Here is a 25,150-nt window from a genome sequence, read left to right as displayed (position 1 = left end):
TATTTACAATGAAACTGGACTACAGGGTTCTCTGCAGAACCACAGAATGGGCAGCATACCTCCCAACAATTTGTAGGTGCTGAATTTGGCTGCAGTTGCCAGTTTCTCATCCTTTTCTCTGTATTGTTGGTCCACCAGTCTAAAGACTGGTCAGGAAAATGCTACTACCCCCAGAGAATAGCACACAAAAATAAAAAGGAAAGAAGGTTATTCTGGTACATGGGAGGAAATAAAGGCAAAGATGATAAAAACACAAATATCAGGAGAGCTCCAACTTTTAACATGTTTACACTCTCTTTCCTCCATCCCCTTATTGTTGTTTTTCAAGTATTTTTGTAATGCGAGATATTGCTTCCTGCCTCCATAGCCAGGCTGGAATTACAATAAGACACACACAGCATAAAAAGACCAAATGGCTTATTGTTATTTATTATACAGTGTGGACACTGGCTGATGTGCAGCAGGTCCCTGTTTTTTCTGTGTTGTGATGTAGGGGGAGGTAGTTCACTATAAGACTACTATAATATTATATATTTCTTGAGTCATGAGATTTGCAGAGCCATAATAAATAGAAATGCATTACTATAAATGTAAAGATTTCCCAGGTACCTATAATAAAAGTGTTAAAGGAGACATATAGGATAAATGAAAAACCCCTAATTTTGTAGGCAATTATCAGTAATATATGGTGTTGCTTTTACATGGTGCTAAAAATTAATATCTTTAAAAATAGCCCCTTTATTGGAGCTCCCTATAGAATCGATGTTCACTGGTCCCTGTCTGTGTCCTAAAGGTCCCTGCCAGAAGCACAATAGGATGGGGACAGCCAATCACAGCCCTGCAGTCACACAAGCAAAGACAGGCTTCAGTTCCCTATCAGGTCCTGCTAGCTGCTGATTGGTTCCCATCCTACACAGTGCAGTGAGCTGAGAGCCACCAGCTCCCCTGCTAGGGTTGCCACCTTTTCTAGAAAGCAAATACCGGCCTTCCTATATATTTATCTTTTTTCCTTATTAAAAACATTGGGATCAATCGACATTTTTACAGGACAGGCCAGTAAAATACCGGCCAGATGGCAACCCTACATACCTTCCAACATTTGAGATTAAGAAAGAGACAAAAAGATCTGCTGCGCCTAGCGTGTCAAAAAAACAAAATTGACCACACCCATTTATAGCCACTCCCCCATAAGTCACACCCATTTCACAAAAACACACCCCTTTTCCTTATTGAATACTAGTGTAATTAATTTTACTGAAAGGCATTAAGTGGCATTTATTATAAAGTCTCATTATAAAGACAGGCATCAGAATGCAGTCAGTAGCAGAGCAACATGTTTGCTGTAGAGAATCAAGTTCACGAGTGGAGTCCAGCTGACACAACTACAAAGCCCAAAGGCTGCTGGGAAGGGATACTGGGATTACACAAATGTCTCAATCACTCATGAATTGTGTCACCTCCACTACCATCCACATTTGTGCCCCAATGGCAAATTACACAGTAATCTTTCTCACCTTCCCGGCTGTCTTCCACATTGTTCACTAGACTTCTCTCTATAGCCACACCCCTCCTCTGGGTACTCAGGGTCACCTGAGCACTGAGCCTGGCCCTGACGTCTCCAAGTCACACCCACCCACACAGTCAAGCCAGCGAAGCTGCAGGGAGGGGGTTGTGCTGTGGGGCAGCACAGCCGCAGTCTCTCCTCGACTCTACTCTCCAGTGAACTGACGTCACTAATCTTCACGCGACTATGCCTGTGTAAAAAACCGGAAGACCCGTGAGCTGCACAGCAAAGGCAGCGCAGCGGGACATTCAACTGCCCAAACCGGGACAGCGGGATGGGAGGTCAAAAGCTGGACTGTCCCGCGAAAAACGGGACAGTTGGGTGGTATGACCCTATCCCCTGCACAGCCTGGGAATTCAGGAATCAGAAAGTGGAAGAGAAGGGAGGGATTATTAGGGGTTTTGCAGAAATATTCAATAAATCAGCCCAAAACACTACTTTTTAAAGCACAATTCTTCTATATCTAAATGAGTATAATGCACTGGTACGTTCTTATTTTTTTACACAAAACGTCTCCTTTAATAGTAGTTCTATTAAAAAAATGTTTGGCTAAATGGAACTTTTGGTACAGAGATCTGTTCTCAAAGTTTTGCTGAACTACAACTCACAGAATTGACAAACAACTATGGAAAGCGTCAATTAAAGGAACTAGATATTAGCAGGGCGGCATTAATCGCTGGTTTACATAATGTCACAGATTTCTTTCAGCGTTACTGTAGCCCCTGATGTTTCAGTGACCTGCTGACCTACTTGAACACATTAGCAGCAATAGCCACTCAGAAATGGAGCCTTGCTATTTCCCTGTTTGAAGCAGCTTCAATATACCAGTCAGTGGCCCTGGCTAAATGTAAGTACTATATGATCACATGGCTCTCACTGATTGTCATCACTGCTTCCTACATACATACAAAGTAACTCAGTACATACAGGAAGAGGCGCACTCCCTCACTTCGCTACAACCTCACAGATTTACATTAAATGGAAACATGAATTACCCGCACTTCCCTCTCCTGAAATTTAGTACCCCTCTATGCTCACCTTTTTTCTGCCGGTATAAATTGGATCACGGCTGCAGTCACTTCAGAGATACGGTCCCCTCCCTAACGCAGTCATCCAATATCCCACAATGCATTGCTGCCACCTACCTCTCTATGGTTCGCCAGTTTGAGTGAATGGTAGAGAGGAGACAGCGGGGAAAGAAAGTCTCAGTTGAAGTGTGGAAAAGTTGTTTAGGGCATAGTTATTATTGTCATTTATGATAAGTCACTACTATTTATATTTCTAACATTCTTTAGAGATGTTCATTCGATTAGAAATCGACGGTAGGTCCTTGCTGGCTACGAACATTCTAACTGGGAAAATATATTAATGAATATAAATGAATAGTTTGCAAAAACGTCCATAGCTAAACGTAGAACTATCCCAAAAAGGAAAAAGTCTCAGTTGAAGTGTGGGAAAGTTGTTTAGAGCATGGTTATTATTACTAAACCCGAACACAGGGGGCGGGGCAGATAGAATGGGGGGCGGGGCAGTGATGTAATAACAGGCATGATGACATCAGAGGTGGGCACAATGATGTTGCTGGAGTTATGACACCAGGGCGAGGCTATTGCATGTTTTAAAGTGTTGATGCCCCGTTTGAAACCCACACAGGTGGCAACCCTATCTCTAGCTATATTCTGCTTGATGAGTAAGCCCAAACCTTTAGTTACGGGTATGAGTTCTATTATACAGAAATCAGTTATCCAGAAAGCTCTGAAATACAGAAATGCAAATTTAGAGAAAAATCTTAGTTTCAATTGATTTGCTTTTTTTTTGCATCTATAATAATAAGAAATTAACTGCACTAAGCCATGTTGAGGTATTAGTATTTAAATTTTTTTCATGTATTGGCCAGATTATTGTTCAGGTTTCATAAGGCTAAAAAGCAAACAGAAAGTTGAGCCCCGAACAGGCCTTACAAAAACTGAACTGTTCGGGTCAAAACCGAACAGGTGGCAACCCTAGTTATTATTGTCATTTATGAAAAGCCACTATTCATTTATTTATTTTTCTAACATTCTTTACAGCTGTACAATCAATTAGAAACTTAAAGGAAAACTATACCCCCAAAATGAATACTTAAGCAACGGATAGTTTATATCAAATTGAATGACATATTAAAGAATCTTACCAAACTGGAATATATATTTACATAAATATTGCCCTTTTACATCTCTTGCCTTGAACCACCATTTTGTGACTCTATCTGTGCTGTCTCAGAGATCACCTGACCAGAAATACTACAACACTGAGGGGCACATTTACAATGCTCGAGCTCGAGTTCGAATAAAAAAAACTTCGAATTTCGAAGTGTTTTTTGGCTACTTCGACCATCGAATGGGCTAGTTCGACCTTCGACTACGACTACGAATCGAACGATTCGAACTAAAAATCTTCGAAAAAAGTTCGACTATTCGATCGTTCGATAATCGAAGTACTGTCTCTTTAAGAAAAAATTCGACCCCCTAGTTCGGCAGCTAAAAGCTACCGAACTCAATGTTAGCCTATGGGGAAGGTCCCCATAGGCTTGCCTATGTTTTTTTGATCGAAGGATATTCGTTCGATCGTTGTATTAAAATCCTTCGAATCGTTCGATTCGAAGGATTTAAACGTTCGATCGAACGAATAATCCTTCGATCGTTCGATCGAAGTATTAGCGCTAAAACGTTTGACTTCGATATTCGAAGTCGAACGATTTTAGTTCCTGGTCGAATATCGAGGGTTAATTAACCCTCGATATTCGACCCTTAGTAAATGTGCCCCTAACTGTAACAGGAAGAAGTGAGGAAGCAAAAGGCAGAAGTCTGTCTGTTAATTGGCTCATGTGACCTTACATGTGGTTTGTATGTGTGCACAGTGAATCGTACGATCTCAGGGGGCGGACCTTATTTTTTAAAATGGCAATTTTCTATTTATGATTACCCAATGGCACATACTATTAAAAAAGTATATTATTATTATAATGGTTCATTTACATGAAGCAGGGTTTTACACATGAGCTGTTTTACTCAGTATCTTTTAATAAAGACCTACATTGTTTGGGGGTATAGTTTTCCTTTAATATTTTTAAAAAAATGATGGCCAGGGATTTAAAGAAAAAAAGACCATTGGTGATCAGTGGAAACCTTTAAAATTTGGCCAGCGGTCTTCTTCCAGCAGCTTCTTCTGTTCTTCTTTGTGGCTTGCAGCTTCGGCGCCAGGGGGATATCAAGGGGCCTTGCCACCACCCCAGCACCCATTGCATACCATTACAAGTACCGGAGTGGGTGTAGTGGGGCCGCATTACTAGCATGGAAAGCATGATTGTAAACAAGCAAATCTTAAGCTGGCCATAGATGTTGAGATTTTTAAAAGATCAGATCCTGATCGTGAGACCACGATCTTCTCAGAACGATCGTACGATCGTACGAATCTACCATCAACTAAAAAGACCAATTTACCAGGAAAACAAAGGGGAGCTGCCTGCTTGGCCCTGCAAACATAGAGAGATTGCACTGGGACCGACAAAGATTTTTTGACCTGGCCGATCAATTTCCCAACAGATGTCGGACGAAAAATCGTAAGATGTACGATCGTTCGAATACCACTAACCGCACGATAATTTCGAAGGATTGGTCGGGCTTCCCTAAAATCGGTCGTTCGGCAAGAAGAATCGTCGCGTCTATGGGGACCTTAACAGTGTATGGCCACCTTTAGAGGTAGAATACAAACTCCCCCTATAGCCTGTTTGCCGCATGGTGTCATGGGGAAGACAAACTCTTTATAAAAGTAGCACTGCTGCCTACATGAAGTTCATATGTTCTCCCCATGTGTGCATGGGTTTCCTCCAGGTACTATGCTGTACTCCCATGCTCCAAAAACATACAGGAAGGTTAAATGAATCCTAATAAATTTGGCCCTACTGTGTGTGAATGTGACTGGGCAGACATGAATAAATTCAGTAGCCGAAGGATTCCTTTTGAAATACAGAGTTTAAAGATAAGAGATCCATCCCTCTGTCTACTACTTTGACAGCATCATTTATTGTACTTCTAACACAGATTTAGCAGACACAGACACTGCTCATTCTTTGAATTATCCCAGCCTCCAATAGGGTGTCACATTTTAAAGTGTTTGACCAGGAGTGGATAAACTCACTGTAATCCCAATCTCACATAATTTCAATGTCATTATTTTGGATCTTTTGAACTAGCAACTTCTTGTACTTTTGTGATACTGTAAGGGATACTGCCATGGGAAATCATGATTTTTTCAAAACACATCAGTTTATAGTGCTACTCCAGCTGAATTCTGCACTGAAATCCAATTCTCAAAAGAGCAAACAGATTTTTTTATATTCAATTTGGAAATCTGACATGGGGCTAGACATGTTGTCAGTTTCCCAGCTTCCCCCAGTCATGTGACTTGTGCCTGCACTTTAGGATGGAACTGCTTTCTGGCAGGCTGTTATTTCTCCCACTTTTTTGAATGAAAAAAATTCGAATTTCAAGCTATTTTTTGTGTACTTCCACTAGGGAATCGTCCACATTCGATTCAAATTTGAAAAAAATTAAAAAATTCGAATATCAAAATTTATCATATACTGTCTCTTTAAACATTCAACTTTGACCATTTGCCATCTAAAACTTGCAGAAAAATCGAAGGTTTTTTTTTTTGGTTAAAACTTTGAATCAAATTCGATCGAATGGGCTATTTCTTCGATTCGTACACTTCTAATTCGGCCGAATATGGAACTATCTGATCAAAAACGGACCTATTCGACCAAAAGATAACTTCAACTTAATTTCAGTTGGTCTTTTTGAATTCGGATTTTGAAGTTTTTTTCAATTCGAAATTCGACCCTAGATAAATATGCCTCCAAGCGTTACATCTTCAAACATGGCAGCTTGAGTCTTAGGTTTTAATTATATATATTTTTTTTAACTCTCAATCAAAGCTGTACAGGTATTGTACCTCCTGCGCAGACTTGAAAGTGCCTATACTGGAACTGTCAGGCATCTCCCATGCAAGTGAATATGAAGAGGTAGGAGTAATCTAGGACTGATATATACATGAGATCAGAGAAATCGCCCATTGTGCAATCAGCCTACAAAGCCAGCAGAATATATTTATAAAATAGTAATTAGATAATTCAGTTCAGTTACGTGAAAGAGCACACCATATATCTATGTACTTGTTCAAGACTTCTCTTCTGGTGAACTGTTCTTCATGCCCTTTGACAAATATGCCACTCTGATGTTTCATTGCACACCTAAATGTCACAATAAAAATGGCATGGATTTATAAATGCAGTGTGCATGCGATTCATTTTTCTTTATGTGAATATTGGATTTACAACTATTTTTATTGAGAGGCACCTGGCAGTGGAAAACTATTAGTGGTGCAGACAAGCATTGTACTGAGATTATTAGAAGCTAAATAGAGTTTTTATGTGTCCAAATAAGTTTTTTCCACAAACCTATGGTCTACCATTTCAGTTGAGAAATAAGATGTTCTGAATTGAAAATGAGGTATTCTGTCTTACCAATTACTGACATATAGTGACACCATTACACCTATACCTAATGATGCTAGCTTAGTAAGAGCTTGTTATATGAGAACTTAGCTCTAGTGCTGGGAGAGAAGGGAAACTCTGGGATATCATTGCCGAAATCAGCAGGAGGGTTTGGGTGAATAACAGCACCACAAATTATTCGCTGTCCTGCCAGAGTCCTTTTCAGTGTATATGCAACATTAGCTATAGCCAGAAATGCACATACAGGGCCAACAAAAACACTGGAAAATGCTACCTGCACACCGAAAGGCCAGTTGAGCTGGAAGTATTGGCCTCTGTATGGCCTAACATTGATGTGGACTTGCACAAAAAATGTAATGTAGGTACTGAACACACTACATAAAGTAGTTTGGTCCGCCATATTTATAGTCAATACATTATGCACTGAGCTTTCATAGCAATGTGATGTATACTTCTGTGCTTACAAAAATGTACAGCACTATTCTAAAAACACTTTGCTCACGAAATAAATTTTTACAAACGCATGACCTACAAAAACGTATATTATACATATTCAGCTGCAAGATTTTCGTATAATAGGTGGAATTTTACAACTAGTGACTGAAAAATATTTTGTTCTTGTTGAACATACAAATCAAGCCCAAGGTCACCAGCAGCCTGGCACTTTAGTGTTCTTCCATTTCAACAGCTTTTTATATCCACACCCTTCCAGCAAATTTGGATCCCAATGCTCCTCTCATTTGCTCATATTTATTTCCTGAAGAACATCTTCCAGACCCTGATACCTTCCTTCCTGGGTAAACCCAGCAGTTCCTGTCTTCTGTGTCAAGAACATTCTGCAAGAAAAGAAGAGTTCTGTTATAATTAGTGTTATTTCACTTGACTGTTTTTATCATTGGGCAAATCACAAAACCAACAATGTCATTGGTGGTATGTAAGTATTTTAAGTATTTGTTTTTTTAAGCCTGTTTTTGTAAGCTTCATCCTAATGGATAAACTCAGTATTATTTCAAGTGCTTTAGTGCACAGTCACTTGCAAACAGAGCAGGCATGAAACTTTTATATTGGAAGATTGGGGGTAGTAGAAGTATGAAATAGTGACAGTAACACTGGCCATACTCTGGCTGACCTGTGTATTGGTCGACAACAAGGCAACCCTGAACAAAATATGGTTGGGGCTTGGATACAAGTATATATGGTTAGCTTAACACTGGGGTAAGAATCAACAGGACTTTCAGCTGCAATGATTTCTGGTGGAAAATAATGTTATTGACATGTTTTTTTTAGCTGGGAAAACACTAAAAAATATATTTTCATGAACAGAGGTGTATTAGTAGTAAATTGATGCTGACACCTCAGTATCACATTTCGAACTTATACAGAAGTATACGTGGCTGTCATGGGGAGGCCACATGTGCCATACACTAAGGGGTCTCATCGAATTGTGTGGTTTTCCTATATTTTTAAAAAGCTCTAAACATTTAAAATTTATTAAGTGAAAAAAAACACAAAAACGTTTTATACCAAACTTTGCCAAGTAAAAGTTGTTGAGGTGCTACAGAAGTCAGTGGGAGCTGCGCTGATCTTATTGGAGGTTTTCTGATTTTCTTTTGCTAAGATTTATACGAAAAACATTTTTAGAGGTTTTCAAGAAATTATTTCAAATTGGTTTTTTTTACCTCATTGATCGACTGTTTTTTCGTACTTTTTATATTCGGATCTTTTAATAAGTTCAATGACCATCATGGTTTTAGAGTTTGTGAGTTTAGTTGTGGTTTCAATAACCTCTAAAACCACTAAAATCCCACCTTTAATAAATAAGCCTCCACAACTTACCCATATTGTACTACTGCACATCCATCCAGCCCATACCCATGCAAACTGTTTACCATATAATTTAGAAGTACAGTATTCATTGCACGGCAGAGACATACAGTATATAGCTGCCGGTTTTTGAATAGTTTGAAAAAAAATTTAAACCTAAGATCACTAGTATGCAGGGATATTTTGGGTATTTTTCCACCCAAGCAGCAGGTCAATGACTGGGATAGCTCTCAATTAATTACTTAGGCTAAAGGTACCCACGTGTCTCAGGCAATTGTCACTCCAAAATGCCATTGCCCTGATAATGTGATGCAGACAAGAGAAAAGACTAAAATCTCATATCCATACAAATTGTCAAAACAAAGGTATTGCAAAAAAAAATCCTAAAATGAAGCAACTATTCAAGATCAAACTGGTATAGATGCAGCATAGATAAGAGTACAGAATGGCACAGGCCAGGAAGAATGAACACATTCTTTTGTGCCACAATTTTAGTGTAGTATGCTTGCTGTTAATTACTGTATAGTACCTGGATTTTGTTGCACAGGGCATATACTATAAATATAACTGATTGGCATTCCTTTTTAGTCTTTATTTAATAGGGTGTGACAGTATTGCCAAACATTTTCCCAAAGTGGAGCAGAGGAATAAACTGAATATTTGACCTGGGCGTACATTAAAGCAGTCCTGTGCATATTAAACATCTTAAGTGTCTGTGGGAAAGGCACAAGAATCATTTGCTCCAAGAGCCTTTCAGTGGAGTCTGTGCTGAGTGTTAATAGTGTTTTAGTCTCATGAAAGAAATTCTGGGGCTCGGATAAACTGTGTGAAATTCTCTAGGATCAGAAGCTTATCTAATACTTGTCACCGGCTCCAGGACGTGCTAGGGACATAGTAAAGGTATCCAGATAATAACTCTCTCCTTTAAAGGGAAACTATAACTAAAATGCCAGCTGCTCTTGTGAGAATATTTTGAAATATTCTTTGTTCCTTAGGATGAAGCAGTGCTTTCTGGACTGTATCAGAACAATGGGCAATTTCTACTATTATATGGCTATAAAAAGGGCAACTGTCAACAAAAAAATACTCATCAAAATTCAAAGCGTTAACTTGTGCCCAAAAGAATATGTAAAGAGTGAATGGACAGGTGTATATTGTTGAATGTGGACAGTTTGTATTGGTGCATGTGCATGCACTTCATTTAAAGAAAGACAGGATGTATAAATATGTCATTATGTGTCATGGGTTGACCCATTAGCATGCACATTGTCTATTTGCAAAGGTAACATTAGGGTGTAAAACTGTAAATAATTCATTAATAAAATAAATGCATTAATGTAATAATGCTGTTTAATGGTAAGTGTCTCAGCCATGGCAAGTGGCATAACAGCTGCCTATATTGGGTATAAATAAAAATAAGAGAAATTATAGTTTGTGCAAACCAGGGGCCCACAACCTTTTTTTACCTTAAAGCATGAAAAAGTTCCTTGGGGTGGCAAATAAAGGCTGTGATTTGGTAGCCCATATGTGGAATGGCAGCCTAAAAGAGGCTCGACTTGGTACTATACTTAGTTTTTATGCAATTAAAACTTGCTTCCAAGCCTGGAATTCAAAAATAAGCACCTGCATTGAGAACACAGAGAGCAGCATCCAAGAGGTTGGTGAGCAACATGTTGCTCACGAGCTATTAGTTGGGGATCACTGCCAGTATAAGAACTGTCAGGCCACCTCCACTAAAGTAGGATAGAGGAGTTATAATTTATATCATGAGCTGTGCAAAACATATTGCAATCTGGAATAAAACCATTGTGTTTAGGAACTACTTAAAACAAAAAATCCTGAAAACATGTTTCTGATACATTTTAAATATCCTGCTTAAAGTAGAAGGAAATGTCTTTTAACTTTGGGGTGCCAAAAGTTTGGAAAAGAAAAAAGAAGAAACCAGAAGATGATCGATCCGTGTTGCTCGCTGGAAGAATCCCGGGAGGGTGCATTTCTTCTGATAGGAGCACTGGCCTTGAGTTTCAGGTAAGTACATGCGATCACTTAAGGGTGCTGAACTTTTGGCACCCCCAAGTCAAAAAACCTTTTCTTTTCCTTTAATTAGTAAAATAGAAAAATCATTGGCCTGTGTGATAAAATGTGGTTGACCTCTCAGGGACAGTGAACTGCAATAATTAAAATGATTAGTACTTGAATAACCTTTTCCACATTTTTTCTTTGTATTTATTTCACTTTGCTTTCTCTTTTGTTATGATTATTATTTGTGATAAAACCAACAAAATAAAGGGTTTAAAAAAAATGATTAGTAAGTAGTTGGACAGGCTGATTCCAAATTTAAGATTTACATAAATGCCCACAATTCTAAAGTTGTTACAAATACTCCAGTTGTTATACAATAAACACAAATAAGACAAGGCAGCGGATTTAACAGCCCTGTCTATGCTAGGGAACGAAGGAGTTAAGCAAATGCTGCTCTTAACAGCAACTGTTTTTATAAAAAACTTTAAAAGCATTCAACATTTTTAATAAATGGATATTCTAAAGTTCCTTAATGTCCTTTTTCTGAATATAATATATTTGACAACGGATAAAAATACTTTAGCTTTAATTTCCCTTCACTTTATGCTCAAAATCAAAGATATTAACATTCATTAGCCAGTAAGTACGACTATACAATACTGCAATGGCTGCCTGTACCAGACATGAGTAGATATGAACAAGTTCAAAGACCTATTGTTCAACTTCCCAGCATTATTAAATGGGGTAACATATAGTAATCCTACTGAAGTGTATGTCCCTACTCAGCAGGCATACTGGCTTATTTCTCTAGTAATCCTCTGTCGGCCAACAGCTGTGTATAATTTCTCTTGCTGATTAAAATAAAAGAATGTTGTGGTTTGATATATATACCTTTTAGAGCTTTCTAGGCTGATAATATCCAAGGCTGCAAAGCCAGATACAGAAATTGATCAAGCAGATCTGGTATGTGAGAGCTTAAATTAAAACTCCTTTCAGAATGTTTGTTCCATCTATGGCCCAGCACTGATATATTCTCTGCTTCTTTTGGTTTGTTTTTACTGAAGAGATAACCTCACTGATAAACTCTGATAAACAGCTCCTTGTTTTACAAATCTTAGCTCCATTTATCAGCATGATGAGGCTTTCTGTACATTTTGCTGATTAAATGCATACAGCTATTCTGCTTTACTCGCCAGCTGGAGGCCTGTGTCTGGCAAGCCTTCATTACCATACTTTCTTATACATTCATAAGGGCTGGTATAAGATGCCATAGAGTCACTAGTTAGTGGCCTGGTGGGCATGTGGGCTTTTTGGGCTTTTGTGTACTTGAAGTGCCAGGGTCTATTTTGAATCCAGTCCAGTCCTGACCCTAGACATCATGTTCTTTCTCCTTTTTTATTTTTGAAACTCCAACCACCCTATTTCTCATCATACCCTGAGGTGGCCACAGTGAAAATAATGTTGCCTGATCCTTACTTTCCTCCATATTCAGACACCAGCAAATGTCTCTGTAGATGTCTCTGTAGGGACTTGATGCCTTTTTATAGGATTACATCTTTAAATCCAGACAGATAATTATCCAAAAATGCCTTGTAAGGTCTCCCTATCTCTGCATCCATATGAGTAATTGTCATTTGAGACACTCAATTCAAGCGACATTCCTCAAGCAAACAATTAACTGCTACTTACCACTAAGGTGTCCATGGTCTATTGTCAACACTGGGAGTCAAGCAGTTGAATGAAGATTATTCAGATGTTGGTAATAGCATTACAAAATGTTACAGATGAAAGTCTGGCCTAGTAAGGAAAATGCCTAAACCACCCACCCAGTTTTCAGAAGGGCTGCCGGGTCTGAAAAATTCTGGCCCTTGTTACGCAAACTCTACGAGGATCTCATCTCACAGGTAGCATTAGGCAGGCAGAGTATGGCACACACATGGAGCATAGGGCAGTCACAATATGGCACACACAGGGAGCATAGGGTAGGCAGAGTATGGCATACAGGGAGCATATGGCAGGCAGAGTATGGCATACACAGGGAGCATATGGCAGGCTGAGAATGGCACACACAGGGAGCATAGGGCAGGCAGAGTATGGCAAACACAGGCAGCATAGGGCAGGCAGAGTATACTACACATAGCGAGCATAGGGCAGGTAGAGTATGGCACACAGGGAACATAGGGTTGGCAGAGTATGGCACACACAGGGAGCATAGGCCAGGCAGAATATGGCACACACAAAAAATCAAAGGGCAGGCAGAATATGGCACACACAGGGAGCATAGGGCAGGTAGAGTATGACACACACACAGGGAGCATAGGGAAAGCAGAGTATGGCACATACACAGGGAGCATAGGTAAGGCAGAGTATGACACACACAGGGAGCATAGGACAGGCAGAGTATGGCACACAAAATGAGCATAGGGCAGGCAGAGTATGGCACATACACAGGGAGCATAGGGAAGGCAGAATATGGCACACACAGGAAGCATAGGGAAGACAGAGTATGGCACACACAGAGAGCATAGTGCAGGCAGTGTATGGCACACACAGGGAGCATAGGGCAGGCAGAGTATGGCACACACAGGGAGCATAGGGAAGGCAGAATATGGCACACACAGGAAGCATAGGGAAGACAGAGTATGGCACACACAGAGAGCATAGTGCAGGCAGTGTATGGCACACACAGAGAGCATAGGGCACGCAGAGTATGGCACACACAGGGAGCATAGGGAAGGCAGAATATGGCACACACAGGAAGCATAGGGAAGACAGAGTATGGCACACACAGAGAGCATAGTGCAGGCAGTGTATGGCACACACAGGAAGCATAGGGCAGGCAGAGTATGGCACATACAATGAGCATAGGGAAGGCAGAGTAACATAACATAAATTTGTAACTAAAAACCCCTGTTTTGTAAACACATGCACTTGCATTTATACTGAATTGCTTATGAGACAGGGGACCAGGGAAGTGCATTGTAAGTAGCACTTCCATTATACTTAAATATACTTTGATTTAGCCTTAAGGGTGCTTCCACAACCCCCAAATTTGGTATAGAGTATGGAACATACACAGGGAGCATAGGGAAGGCAGAATACAGCAGGAGACAGGGAAACCACTCTAAAATGAACAGTTCATACTGTGATTCATACAGTAGTTTGTATGAGGTGTGAAAAGATGGACAATGTGGGGACTTTCAGTCTGGGTCTGAGGTGTGAACAGTACAGGGCTTTAGGGGTGTAAAAAATAGAAGTGTTACAGGTGTGAGTAATGCAGGGGGGATTACAGGTGTGAACAACTGTCTGAATTACTATCTGAATTTTAAATGTAAACAATGCAGGGGCCAGTTAATCTCTGTACTGATACAGTTGGACAGCACTGCCCTAGATTGATGCGGTGATCGACCAATTGTCGATCCCCATTTCTTCAAACCGCCCTGTAATGTCATCGCCCCTGGTAACGTCAGCTGCCTTCCGCCACCCCTCCAGAAAGGGGGATGGAAAAAGGTGCCAACCGTAGTCCAACACCATATTTTTTCACACCTAACTGCTCACTTTTTATGCCCTTTTCCCATCATTGAGTGCTATTATGCTGAGATTCCAGTCCCGGCTGCATACTCCCAGTAAATAACATTGCAGCTGTTTTAAATTAATCAAATTCGCAAAATATTATGTATTTTATAACTTTGAGAGGTCCTGTTTTTATACAGTTTAAGTAGGTGATATGTCAGGGGGGATGGTGTATATACTAGCTTTTAATTCATATCTGCTGAGTCACAGTTCTTTGGAAAACTTGTTATATCCCCAGATTTGCAAAGGCTTATTATTGTTTTGCAACACTTTCTTATCATTGGCATTTGGCATTGGCATTTTGTTTTCCTATATTAATTTTTACTTATATTTGTTGTATTTTGCCCCCATATATTTTGCCCCCATTTTGTGATACTCTCTGTGCTGCCTCAGAGATCACATGACCAGAAATAATGCAGCTCTAACTGTACCAAGAAGAAGTGTGGAAGCATAACATAACTTTGTCCGTTAATTGGCTTGTGAAACCTGTATGGTTGCCCTTATTTCTTAAATAAGCAATTTTCTATTTAGGATTACCCAATGGAACATACTACTAAGAAAGTATATTATGATGAAAATGGCTCTAAAAAGGGTCAGACTTGCTGAGCAAAAAGCTTTGCTAAGCCAGTCTGACCCTGTGTTTCTCCCCATCCCAGGGTAGCACAGAGTAGCCTGTAGAGGGGGGGGGGGTTCTGAATGATAATGAAGCACCTTGCATATGTAATTAACCTCTTTATAAGGTCAGAATACTTGTTTAAACCATATGTTGGGAGTAAAAATAAGGGAATCAATTCAGCAAGTTTCGAAATCTCATGAATTATAGTTATCCATTGCTGGCAGCACATTTTGCAAATAAGCTTCTAGAAATATGTTTGGCAGATATTTTTCAAAACATCTTGAAAAGAGCTGAGAACCCAGAATGAAGGGATTTCACACAGATTAGATTGCATCAGATTTTACAATTTATTCAAACTGCCATGCCATAACAGTGCGTGCTAGTGAAAGATGCTGCTGTGTTTGGGGGCAACTGGGCCAACCATATGACTATACTTTTGCTTACAGCATGGGTCACAGACAAGGTTACAACATAGGTAGTGTTCATTTTTCTACTCTGATTTTTCTTCACCCATGGAAATAGTAACTCTTTGGCATTAGCCACCCACAGATGTTGTAAATGCTACTTGCAAGACAATAGTGAAAAGATTTTGAAAAATATTATTAAATTTATTTAAAAAGGCACAAATATACTGCTCATATGCATCTAGCATATATCATTTCTCAGTGGGAAGTGGCAATTTTAGTCACTTTTGAGCCAGATTTAACTGAAATCCACTCCATCTGCCATTGACCTTGTAGTGGCAATATAAATAAATGTTTTAAGTGGAGTGTATTGCTGAATAAACCAATTCAGGCCTGGACTGGCAATCTGTAGGTTCTGGCAAATGCCAGAGGGGCTGCTGTCAGCTGCCATAGAAAGTGACTACTAAGTGGGCTGGTGGGGGCTGTTTGGGCCTTTGTGCACTAGGAATGACAGGGCCTATTTTAAATCCCAGCCCAGTCCTGAGCCAATTGTTTACAAAAATGCACAGATACTTAGTAGTAAAGGTACTATATTTGGTAAAATTTAATAGAAACAGAGCAAAATGTGCTGGATAAAGGACAAAATACCAGAGAAGGGACTTGGTATATAGTTAAAAGCAGGACTGAATGATGGAATGATCAAAATAGAAATGTGTTGTACACAGAACAGATGGTGGAGGTGGTGAAATCATCCTTCTTGTGTGTTGGGAGTAGGTCATTTCATTGCCATTCTTAGGAATATGGTACACAGGGAGTTTTGCCACTTATTATGCCTCATGTGAATAACAAATAACGCTCAATACTGTGGATATCAGAGATCACATGTGATACTCACTCAAAGACACTGCATGTTTCCAACTAATTTTGAGTTCCACTTAGGGAATCAGTAAATAGAGCCGCTATACTTTTGACAATTGTGTAAATGGCTGAATCATACACTATCCAACCTTTAATGCTGGTCTTGACTAACTGCTTCATTTTTCTTTTGCTGTATAGAGCTGTGTACCATGCTTTTGCCATGAACACTTTAATTCCGCTGTGTTGCCTGTTTATTTACAACCCTTTGTGGTCATGAATTTATTTCTGTGACGTAGATGTGCTGCCACAAGCAGAAGGGCATGCTCTTATAAAATTACCCATTTGTAATAGCGTTAATAACTGGCCGCATAAGCCAATACTGCCCTCCAGGGTGTCAGTGTAAAGTATAACACTTGGGACTTTATGCTAGCCAACAATATAGCACAACATTATGTGATTAATATGTATAAAATACATATTAGGGAAGTATAAACATTTGCACTCCAGCCATTTCCGATTTAGAACTTCTAGTATTCTAGCAACAACAGAATGCGGTTGTAAATACTGAAGCTTGGAGTTATGGAGCAACTTCAGCAAGAGGACTGTGTGCTGGGCCTCCCTATGCATCAGCCTTTTGTTTATTTTGTTTTTAGAGTTAAGTGTCCAGCCTTCCTCCCTTTCCACTTCCTGCAACTTTTTTCTTTCTGCTTTCAGCATTGAGGGCAATTTTCTAAAAATGTTGCATAATCACTTTTTAAAGTGCATGGGGACAGAGTATATTCCTATCATGCCTCAGCACTTTGTCAATAATGTATCGTTTTACAAAAGTATTTTAAAGTAATTTCAAATATAATCTAAGGTTGCGCTTTGCTCTTAAAACAATTGCAGTAGGGACAGCCATTCAAATTGTAATAGGGTCTAATGCTGCAGGTTAAATAGCAGAATATTTTGGTTCTTACACTAAACTTATAGCAAATCTGCTATCTGCTATGCAACCTGTGCCTTTTTCCATTTTTCGTGGCTACACAGCAACTAGTATATATAAACTCTAGTAGTGTTTTTGAAACAAACACACCAAGGGGCAAATTTACTAAGCCGCGAAGCGCCGAACGCTAGCGTTAATTCGCTAGCGTTTGGCATTTTCGCTACTGCGCAAATTCACTAACGAACGCTGGCGTAGTTTCGCTAGTGTTACTTTAAAACCTTACGCCAGGCGAATCTTCGCTAGCGACAAAACTACGCAAATTCACTAACTTGCGCAGTGTAACGAACGCTACCTTTTACGCTAGACTTCCTTCGCCACCTCAGACCTGGCGAAGCGCAATAGAGTAGATAGGGATTGTTTAAAAAAAAGTCAATTTTTTTTCTAAGTCCCAAAAAAACGCTGGCGTGTTTTCTACATGATGGCTGATAGGCTGAAAAATATCGAAAAATTTTTGGGGCTCCCCTTCCTCCCTCCTACATTTCCTGACTCATGGCAACTTACCTAGACAGTGGGCACATGTGTAGGGCAAAATAAAATTTTTATTTGCTGATTTGAAGGTTTTGTAGTGCAGATACGTGTTCCTCCATTGAAATTTGAATTTCGCGCCGTATGCAAATTAGCCTTCGCTAGCGTAACTTCGCTTTATATAGCGAATCAACGCTAGCACAACTTCGCAACCTTACGCTACCCCTGTGCGCAACTTCGGATTTTAGTGAATTTGCGGAGCCCTGGCGAAACTACGCCTGGCGAAGTGTGGCGAAGTGCGGCGAAGTTGCGCCTGTCGCAACTTCACATCTTAGTGAATTTGCCCCCAAGTGTACCAGTGCCGGGAAACAGTACATTATTTTGTATTTCTTTTAGACTTTTATTATTTGGAGATACTGTTCCTTTAAAGCAGACAGGGCCGGAACTAGGGGTAGGCAGAGTAGGCACGTGCCTAGGGCGCAAAGCTGGAGGGGCGCCAGGCACGCACCTTCTCTGCTTCTGCTATCCCCTAGTCCGGTCCCTGCTCTGGCCGACGTGCGCGTTTGCGCATGCGCGAAAAATACTAGTGTGCATGCGCACTCGTATTTTTTCGCGCATGCGCACTTCTGTCTTTTTGCGCATGCGCACTCGCCTATTGTTCACTTTGCCGGCCAGGCTGCCTAGGACACCTGCCCGCGTTGGCCCGGCACTGAAAGCAGATAATAAGTAAACCTAAAATACAGACTTGGTGAGAGCTGAGAGAGTTAGAGTTAATGATTCCAGACAGGTCCCTTGGGAGTCTTCAGTATAACATAAAGGCCTATGGGTGGTGCATCAAGGTGTAATCACCATGATTTTACACAGAAAAACACTGCCAATAGTCGCTAATGGCTTATCAGGTGGTCTCACCTGGCAACGAAACAAAGTTCATCACCTGCTAGAAGTAACCATATCCCAGAAACAGGTTTAACCTACATTACATTCTGGAGCTAGCCAGTTGTTAGAAACAAGAAATATTCATTACTTGCACAAAAGATGAAATGCTAAAGTAAGCGCTAACAAAAAAAGCCTAACATTTCAGTAAGACTGCCACATTGTTTCCTACAGATCCTGTAGAAGTAATTGAGTAATAGTGGCCCCTTAAAACTTTTGCTTCTAATTTAAAACGGGAGCTCCCGCTGTGAGCTCTGGCATGGGCAATTTTTTCAAAAAAATAAACTACTGTTACCCCCAACAGGAGTGGGGCTCTATTAGCCTGCACCTTTTAGCTAGGGATAATATTTTGGGCCAACAGGTTCCCTTTAAGTTTAGTTGACAAACATATTGGCTCTATTAGCTCGCACCTTTGGCTAGGGATAATATTTTTGCCTAACTGGTGCCCTTTAAGTTTAGTTAACAACAATATTTTGATAACACTGTACACTGTAACTTTAAGGCATGTCTGTCACACAATACTATTTGTGGAAAGGTAGGTAAAGTTACAAAGAGGGTTATATATTATGTATGTCAAGTGAAACACAACCACGACTGCATCATGTCTCCACATCTTAGATCAGGAGTTTTTTTTTTCTTTCTTAAAAAAAGAAACACAAAACAGATTGTGAATAAATATGTTGGGGCAAGATTTAGGGGAGAAAGTGGAGAACGAGTAAAGGCAAAACATACCATTGTAGGACTAAACCCTCTTCTGCTGCAAATATAAACCTTGACCAACATGTACTTTGCAGTTTGGATAGACAGTCACATTATGTTTGGCTTTTTACATGCAATTTAGAGTCACAACTTTCAAATTCAGCAGCAGAAATGTCATTGAAATTCAACATAAAATTGTATAAGAGAATCAGTGGTTATACCATAGCGTTGCACTTACATCCATCAATTTACCCAGTGCAAACATTCACAATGAATTCTGTAGAGCTACTTAGACATCAGTGTAGTCTGAAACATATATTTGTGATAGTTAATGATAAGTAAGGAATAAATTAGAAACACATATTCACAGAGACCCCACAACAACAAAATATTCCAGGGTCCCCTCATGCTTAGCATGTGACCAGTTTGGAGCATAAACATTTTAATGAAATTGAACAACAGTTAGGATTATACAATGGGACCTCTTAAATGCTGGTCTACCCCTCATTTGATATAATGTACTCATCTGAGAAATATGTTTAAGAAATGGCGTTTGTGTGTGTGTGTATGGGGGGGGGTGTTATATAAACACATCCAAAATGTTCTGTAGAAATATAAAATAAGGACTAAGTAAGGCTTAAGTGAGCCCAAAGTAAGGGTCACAGGAAAGCAAATGACAGCCTGCCGGAAATATTTTCCTTACATATTGTGTGGTCTTTAAAGGCAAATTTGCAGGGGAAATTAACTCTCTGCAGAGCAGAAACAGTTGCTGAGAAAGGCACTTTATCAGCAGAGCCCAGGTAGGTTAAATTTGTCAGGCAGTGGGGGGGGGGGCATTCCTCCTTTCTCTACCTGAAATATACCAACAACTGTTGAAATATAATATACAAACAGTTCAAAAGCATGTTTATAGATATAATAGAAATTCACAGATACACCACCAGATGAACCACATGCAAGCGGACCTTTTATATCTCTAATTTCGTAATTTCCTTGTTAATACCTCAGACAAATCACCATCCCTTTAACTTTTGACTTTGCAACTGGTTTTGAGGGGGTTGTTTGATGTTTGTGTGCAGGGGCGTAACTATAGAGGAAGCAGACCCTGCGGCTGCTGGGGGGCCCAGGAGGTATAGGGGCCCCATGAGGCCCTAATTCATATACAATTTCAATAAATATTGGAGAAACAAGTCAACCTCTAAACATTTTGGGGGCCTGAAAAATAATTTGCTGTGGGGCCCAGTAATATCTAGTTACGCCACTGTTTGTGTGGTTGATATCATGTGTAGTTTAACTATAGCAATAATATCACTGAGATGTAAAACCAGCTTCCTCCATGTACTCTAGAACTACAGCTCCCAGCATCCCCCAAGAGCCAAATGGATGCAGGATTAAACAGGATTGTACCTTGTTTTTTTATTGTAACTGTACCTGTGGTTTCTATAATCTGTTGTATTTAATGGCTAATAATAGAACTGTAACCAGTGATTTTTCCAAAGGGGAAATGAAAGCACCCCACAGAAGCTATTTTAAATCTATAGTCACACGTTACCTTCTCCGCTACCTACCACTATGATACATACAAATTGGGGATTAGTGTTTTATATAGCGGCCTAAACCGTGGTATATACTGTTGTATATAATTAACTAAAGAATAATAGTTTTCCTTTTATACAGTGTGGTGTAACTTGTAACACATAAATTAGTGTTAACACTTGAGACCACAGTCATGGTTATCCTGCCTGCCTTTGCTTTGTGATGTCCCTTGATAGAAAAATACAGGTAGTTAAACTTTGGGACAACTTCACCTCTCTTTCTTTTCCATTTTCCAATCTATTTTCATGAACTGGAGCAAGTGGTAATAATTGTATCTCATATTGGTGCTGGTCAAATTGCTTTATTTATTCTCCTATTACCATTTGTATTTTTAATTGGAGATTTTTATTATATGGATATTTATTGCACTGCACTTTATATGGATGAATTTTGATCCTAGTTGATGGAGATTAACTTGTATAATAAGCAATAATTAAATTGTACTTCTTAAGTTTATAATTAATTTTGGGTTATTCACTTAATAGCACTGCACTTTATTATTAGAGAACCCTCGTCGGTTTCCTATTAAGGAAATCATACAAGTTACACCACACTGTATAAAAGGAAAACTTTTATTCTTTAGTTAATTATATTTGTATGTATCATATTGGTAGGTAGAGGAGAAGGTAATGTGTGACTATAGATTTAAGATAGCTTCTGTGGGGTGCTTTCATTTCCCCTTTGGAAAAATCACTGGTTAAATTCATTACGCCTGACTCAAGTCAGACCTCAACAGAAACTAAGAGATACGATTATAAATAGGGAATTGGGAGTACTGATTTGCTCTGCTATTAGGGCTCTTACTGACGAGCGGTTGAAGCTGCGCTCCCCCCGCGTTCTGTTTTTCTGGGGAGCGCAGTAATAGACGCATTTAGCTTTTTTCAGTGGGGCTGTACTCACACAGGCGCGTGTAGGCGCTGAACGCAGGAAAAATGCAGCATGTTGCGTCTCAACCTGCGTTCGTTGTCTACACGCGCCTGTGTGAGTACAGCCCCATTGAAAAAAGCTAAATGCGTCTATTCCTGCGCTCCCCTGCGGCTGAACACAGAAAAACGGAATGCAGGCAGGGGCGATCCTGCCCCCCCTCCCCCAGAAATTCGCTCTTAAAGTACCAGGAGCAGCATTTTTGCTGCCCCTGGTACCTAGTGGGGCGCTGCCGTCTGAGGCGACAGCCTCAACTTGCCTCATTGGCGAAGCACCCCTGAACGCAGGGGAGCGCAGCTTCAAGTGCTCGTCAGTAAGAGCCCTTATAATAATAGAACCGTGACACATTATATACTACTATATCTCACACTGTGTAGTTTACATGTGTATTTATGACTATTTGTAGATAGATGCTTGGGAATTCAAATAATTAAAAAAATTAAAATGAGGTGGTCTTTAGTGGTCACAGGGCAAATGGCAAAACAGACTTTGCAGGGTCCAAAACTGATAAGCCTTAATACTACCCAAACTATTATTTTATCATAGTGAAATTGCAACTCCCAGAATCCCCCCTCCCATTATTTTGGGGTGCTAGAAGATGCAGTTAAATACAAATAAGCTTGACTAACACTGTTAACACTAGCTTTGCCACAACCACAGTGCCTCCTTGCCAATGTTCCCTCTAAGGTGTGTGTTCATGTGTATGCTGCTGCACACAAATTTTGAGGCCAGGGCACACAACAAATTGGGGTGCGCACAAAGGATTTTCCGTGAAAACACATTTTGTATTAATTCTGACCTGAACACACTGTTTTTAAAATCTGCAAATTAAAGTTTAAAATGTGTCCACAAATGAATATTTTTGCGCACATATATCTGAGGAGGAATTAGGGGAAATGTTGCTCCTCATCTGTGACTTCTGTTTCTGAAGCTCCATGTTGATCTTCCTTATCTTGTCTTGAGTGTGTGACTGCGGTAAGGACCATGATGAATCATCTTGCTGCTGCTCGGTCTTACCTGTCACTCCTGGGACGTCTATACAGCCCTCGCACCTGCTGGCGGCTTCAAGTGTCACACACTCAAGAAGCCGCCAGCAGGTGTGAGGGATGTATAGATAAGGTGCCAGGCAAAGCCGCAAGACCGAGCTGCAGCAATCAGGATGAAGAGCCGCATGAGGCTCCAGAGCGTGTGTTGCCTACCCCTGGCTAACCATTGATGCCAACTGGGGAGCAAACAGCAAACCCAGCAGGGTGGTACTTGGAATACACACAGCCTATTATTCAGGCAAAGTTCCTCCTAAAAACATGTTTATTCAATAGAAGTTTCTGTAAGTGGTGCCCAGGCACCTTCCTATGTTCTGAGCGCTTGCCCTGGGGATTTCATGCCTTGCTGCCCTATTGTTTAGTGGCACCTTCCTCTGTCGGAGCAGCGGAGGGACAGCGCGTTCCACAGGGCACATACTGTTTTCCCACTTCTTTTTTTCTTCTTTTCCCTTTGATTTCTCGGCCATGGCAGCCCCCTCCCATTCAGCAGGTGCTCCCTGCCCTGAAACACTGGCTCCTCTCCAACACAGCCCTTCCCGGACTACTCTCCACAATTAGTCACTACTACACGTTCGCCCCCCATTGACAGGTCCCCCGCGCAATGATTGGTGGGCGCGAGATGCTGTCGCTTGTGATTGGCTGTCCCTGAAGGAAGGAGGACCAAGAGCAAGAGCGCTACTTATTGAGGGACCGGAGAGTTAGCGGCTCAGAGAGCTGCAGAAGGAGCAAAGGAGAGAGTGGGGGGAGCTGGTGGTACCACAGAAAGGGAAGCTCCGGCACAGGAAAACACTTATCCAGTTGTCTACTTGGGCCACAGAGTGAAAACTAAAGAAGCTCCAGAGAAGCAGCAGGTCGCACTTACAATTAGCCGTGAGCAAGTGTGGAAATGGCATCGGTAGGAATGGAGATCCTGGGTCTGTCGCTGAGCACCCTGGGCTGGGTGGGGGTGATCCTGGCATGCGGGCTCCCCATGTGGCAAGTGTCAGCCTTCATAGAGAATAACATCGTGGTGGCGCAGATTATCTGGGAAGGTCTGTGGATGACTTGCGTGGTGCAAAGTACGGGGCAGATGCAGTGCAAAGTCTACGACTCCATCCTCGCCCTTAGCCCTGAGCTCCAGGCTGGCAGAGCCCTCACTGTACTGGCCTCTATGGTGGGGCTCATTGGGCTACTGGTCACCGTGGTGGGCGCTAAGTGCACCAACTGCCTGCATGGGAGCAGCGTGAAGGGCCGGGTGCTGCTCGCCGGGGGGATCATCTACATTCTGTGCGGGATCCTGGTGCTCATCCCGCTCTGCTGGATCGCCAATATCATCATTACCGAGTTCTACGACCCTCGGGTGCCGGCCCCCCAAAAGCGAGAGATGGGGGCCGCTTTGTATGTAGGATGGGCGGCCACTTCCCTGCTCATGCTTGGGGGCTCCCTCCTGTGCGGCTCGTTCGCTATGAAAGATGGAATCAGCAACCTGCCCGTCAAGTACTCCGCGCCCCGCATGCCCACCTCTAACGGGGACTATGACAAAAAGAACTATGTGTAATAGGGGAGGGGTCGCAGGGAACACGAGATCTTACCCACTGCTGGACTGTGACCTGTACATACAGTAAATTGGCTCTTCCCTCCGGCAGTAACTTCCCCCGTGCGGGTTCAGACACTTACCGACCTGGTGAGCAGCTTCTTCTGTCAACTGGTACCCAGTCAGCTGTGTTCCATGGACTTGCCAGCGACCCCGTCCGGTTGGGTTCATTTCAGATGACCAGCAATGTAAAAAAAAAAAAAAAATATATCATATGTCTAAGGGGTCGGCAATAGATAGTGGCACAAGACTTCTGGTTACTTTGGGATCCTGTATACAAGTGCAGTGTACATATACTGTGTATATTTAGTTACATTGTATTAACCTTCTGCACTGGCAAAGTCTCATCTTTCCAGCTCCTGCTGGGCTGTAAGGCAGGTTAATGCAGCCCTCTATCTATCTGCCAGACTGACCCAGCACTGTCACATTTCTTATTTCTGCCCTTTATTCTGTGTTAAGGGGAAAGCAGAAATTATTATAATCTAGGCTGGAGGGTTCGCTTTGAACATAGGCG

The 25,150-nt window shown here is 41.0% G+C and overlaps 2 protein-coding genes across 4 annotated transcripts in view; one reads left to right on the top strand and one right to left on the bottom strand.

The window, feature by feature from the left end:
* LOC108707132 (septin-2A) overlaps positions 1–2,733 on the bottom strand; it is a 55,456-nt gene extending 52,723 nt beyond the window's left edge. The window contains exon 1 of one of the 3 annotated variants that reach the window (XM_018244120.2): positions 2,603–2,733. The gene's annotated coding sequence lies outside the window, so the exon portion shown is untranslated. Of the gene's footprint in view, positions 1–1,514; positions 1,651–2,602 lie in introns of those variants that run through there. The other 2 variants (XM_018244122.2, XM_018244123.2) reach the window with 2 other exon arrangements.
* Positions 2,734–23,782: 21,049 nt separating this feature from the next.
* cldn5.S (claudin 5 (transmembrane protein deleted in velocardiofacial syndrome) S homeolog) lies at positions 23,783–24,842 on the top strand. The gene is given in 1 exon segment (NM_001092351.1): positions 23,783–24,842. A coding segment is annotated over 1 exon segment (651 nt). The 5' UTR covers positions 23,783–23,949; the 3' UTR covers positions 24,601–24,842.
* Positions 24,843–25,150: the final 308 nt, after the last annotated feature.

This window comes from Xenopus laevis, chromosome 1S, assembly GCF_017654675.1.
Source record: "Xenopus laevis strain J_2021 chromosome 1S, Xenopus_laevis_v10.1, whole genome shotgun sequence".
Lineage (NCBI taxonomy): Eukaryota > Metazoa > Chordata > Amphibia > Anura > Pipidae > Xenopus > Xenopus laevis.
This window is presented reverse-complemented; position numbering and strand designations above follow the sequence as displayed.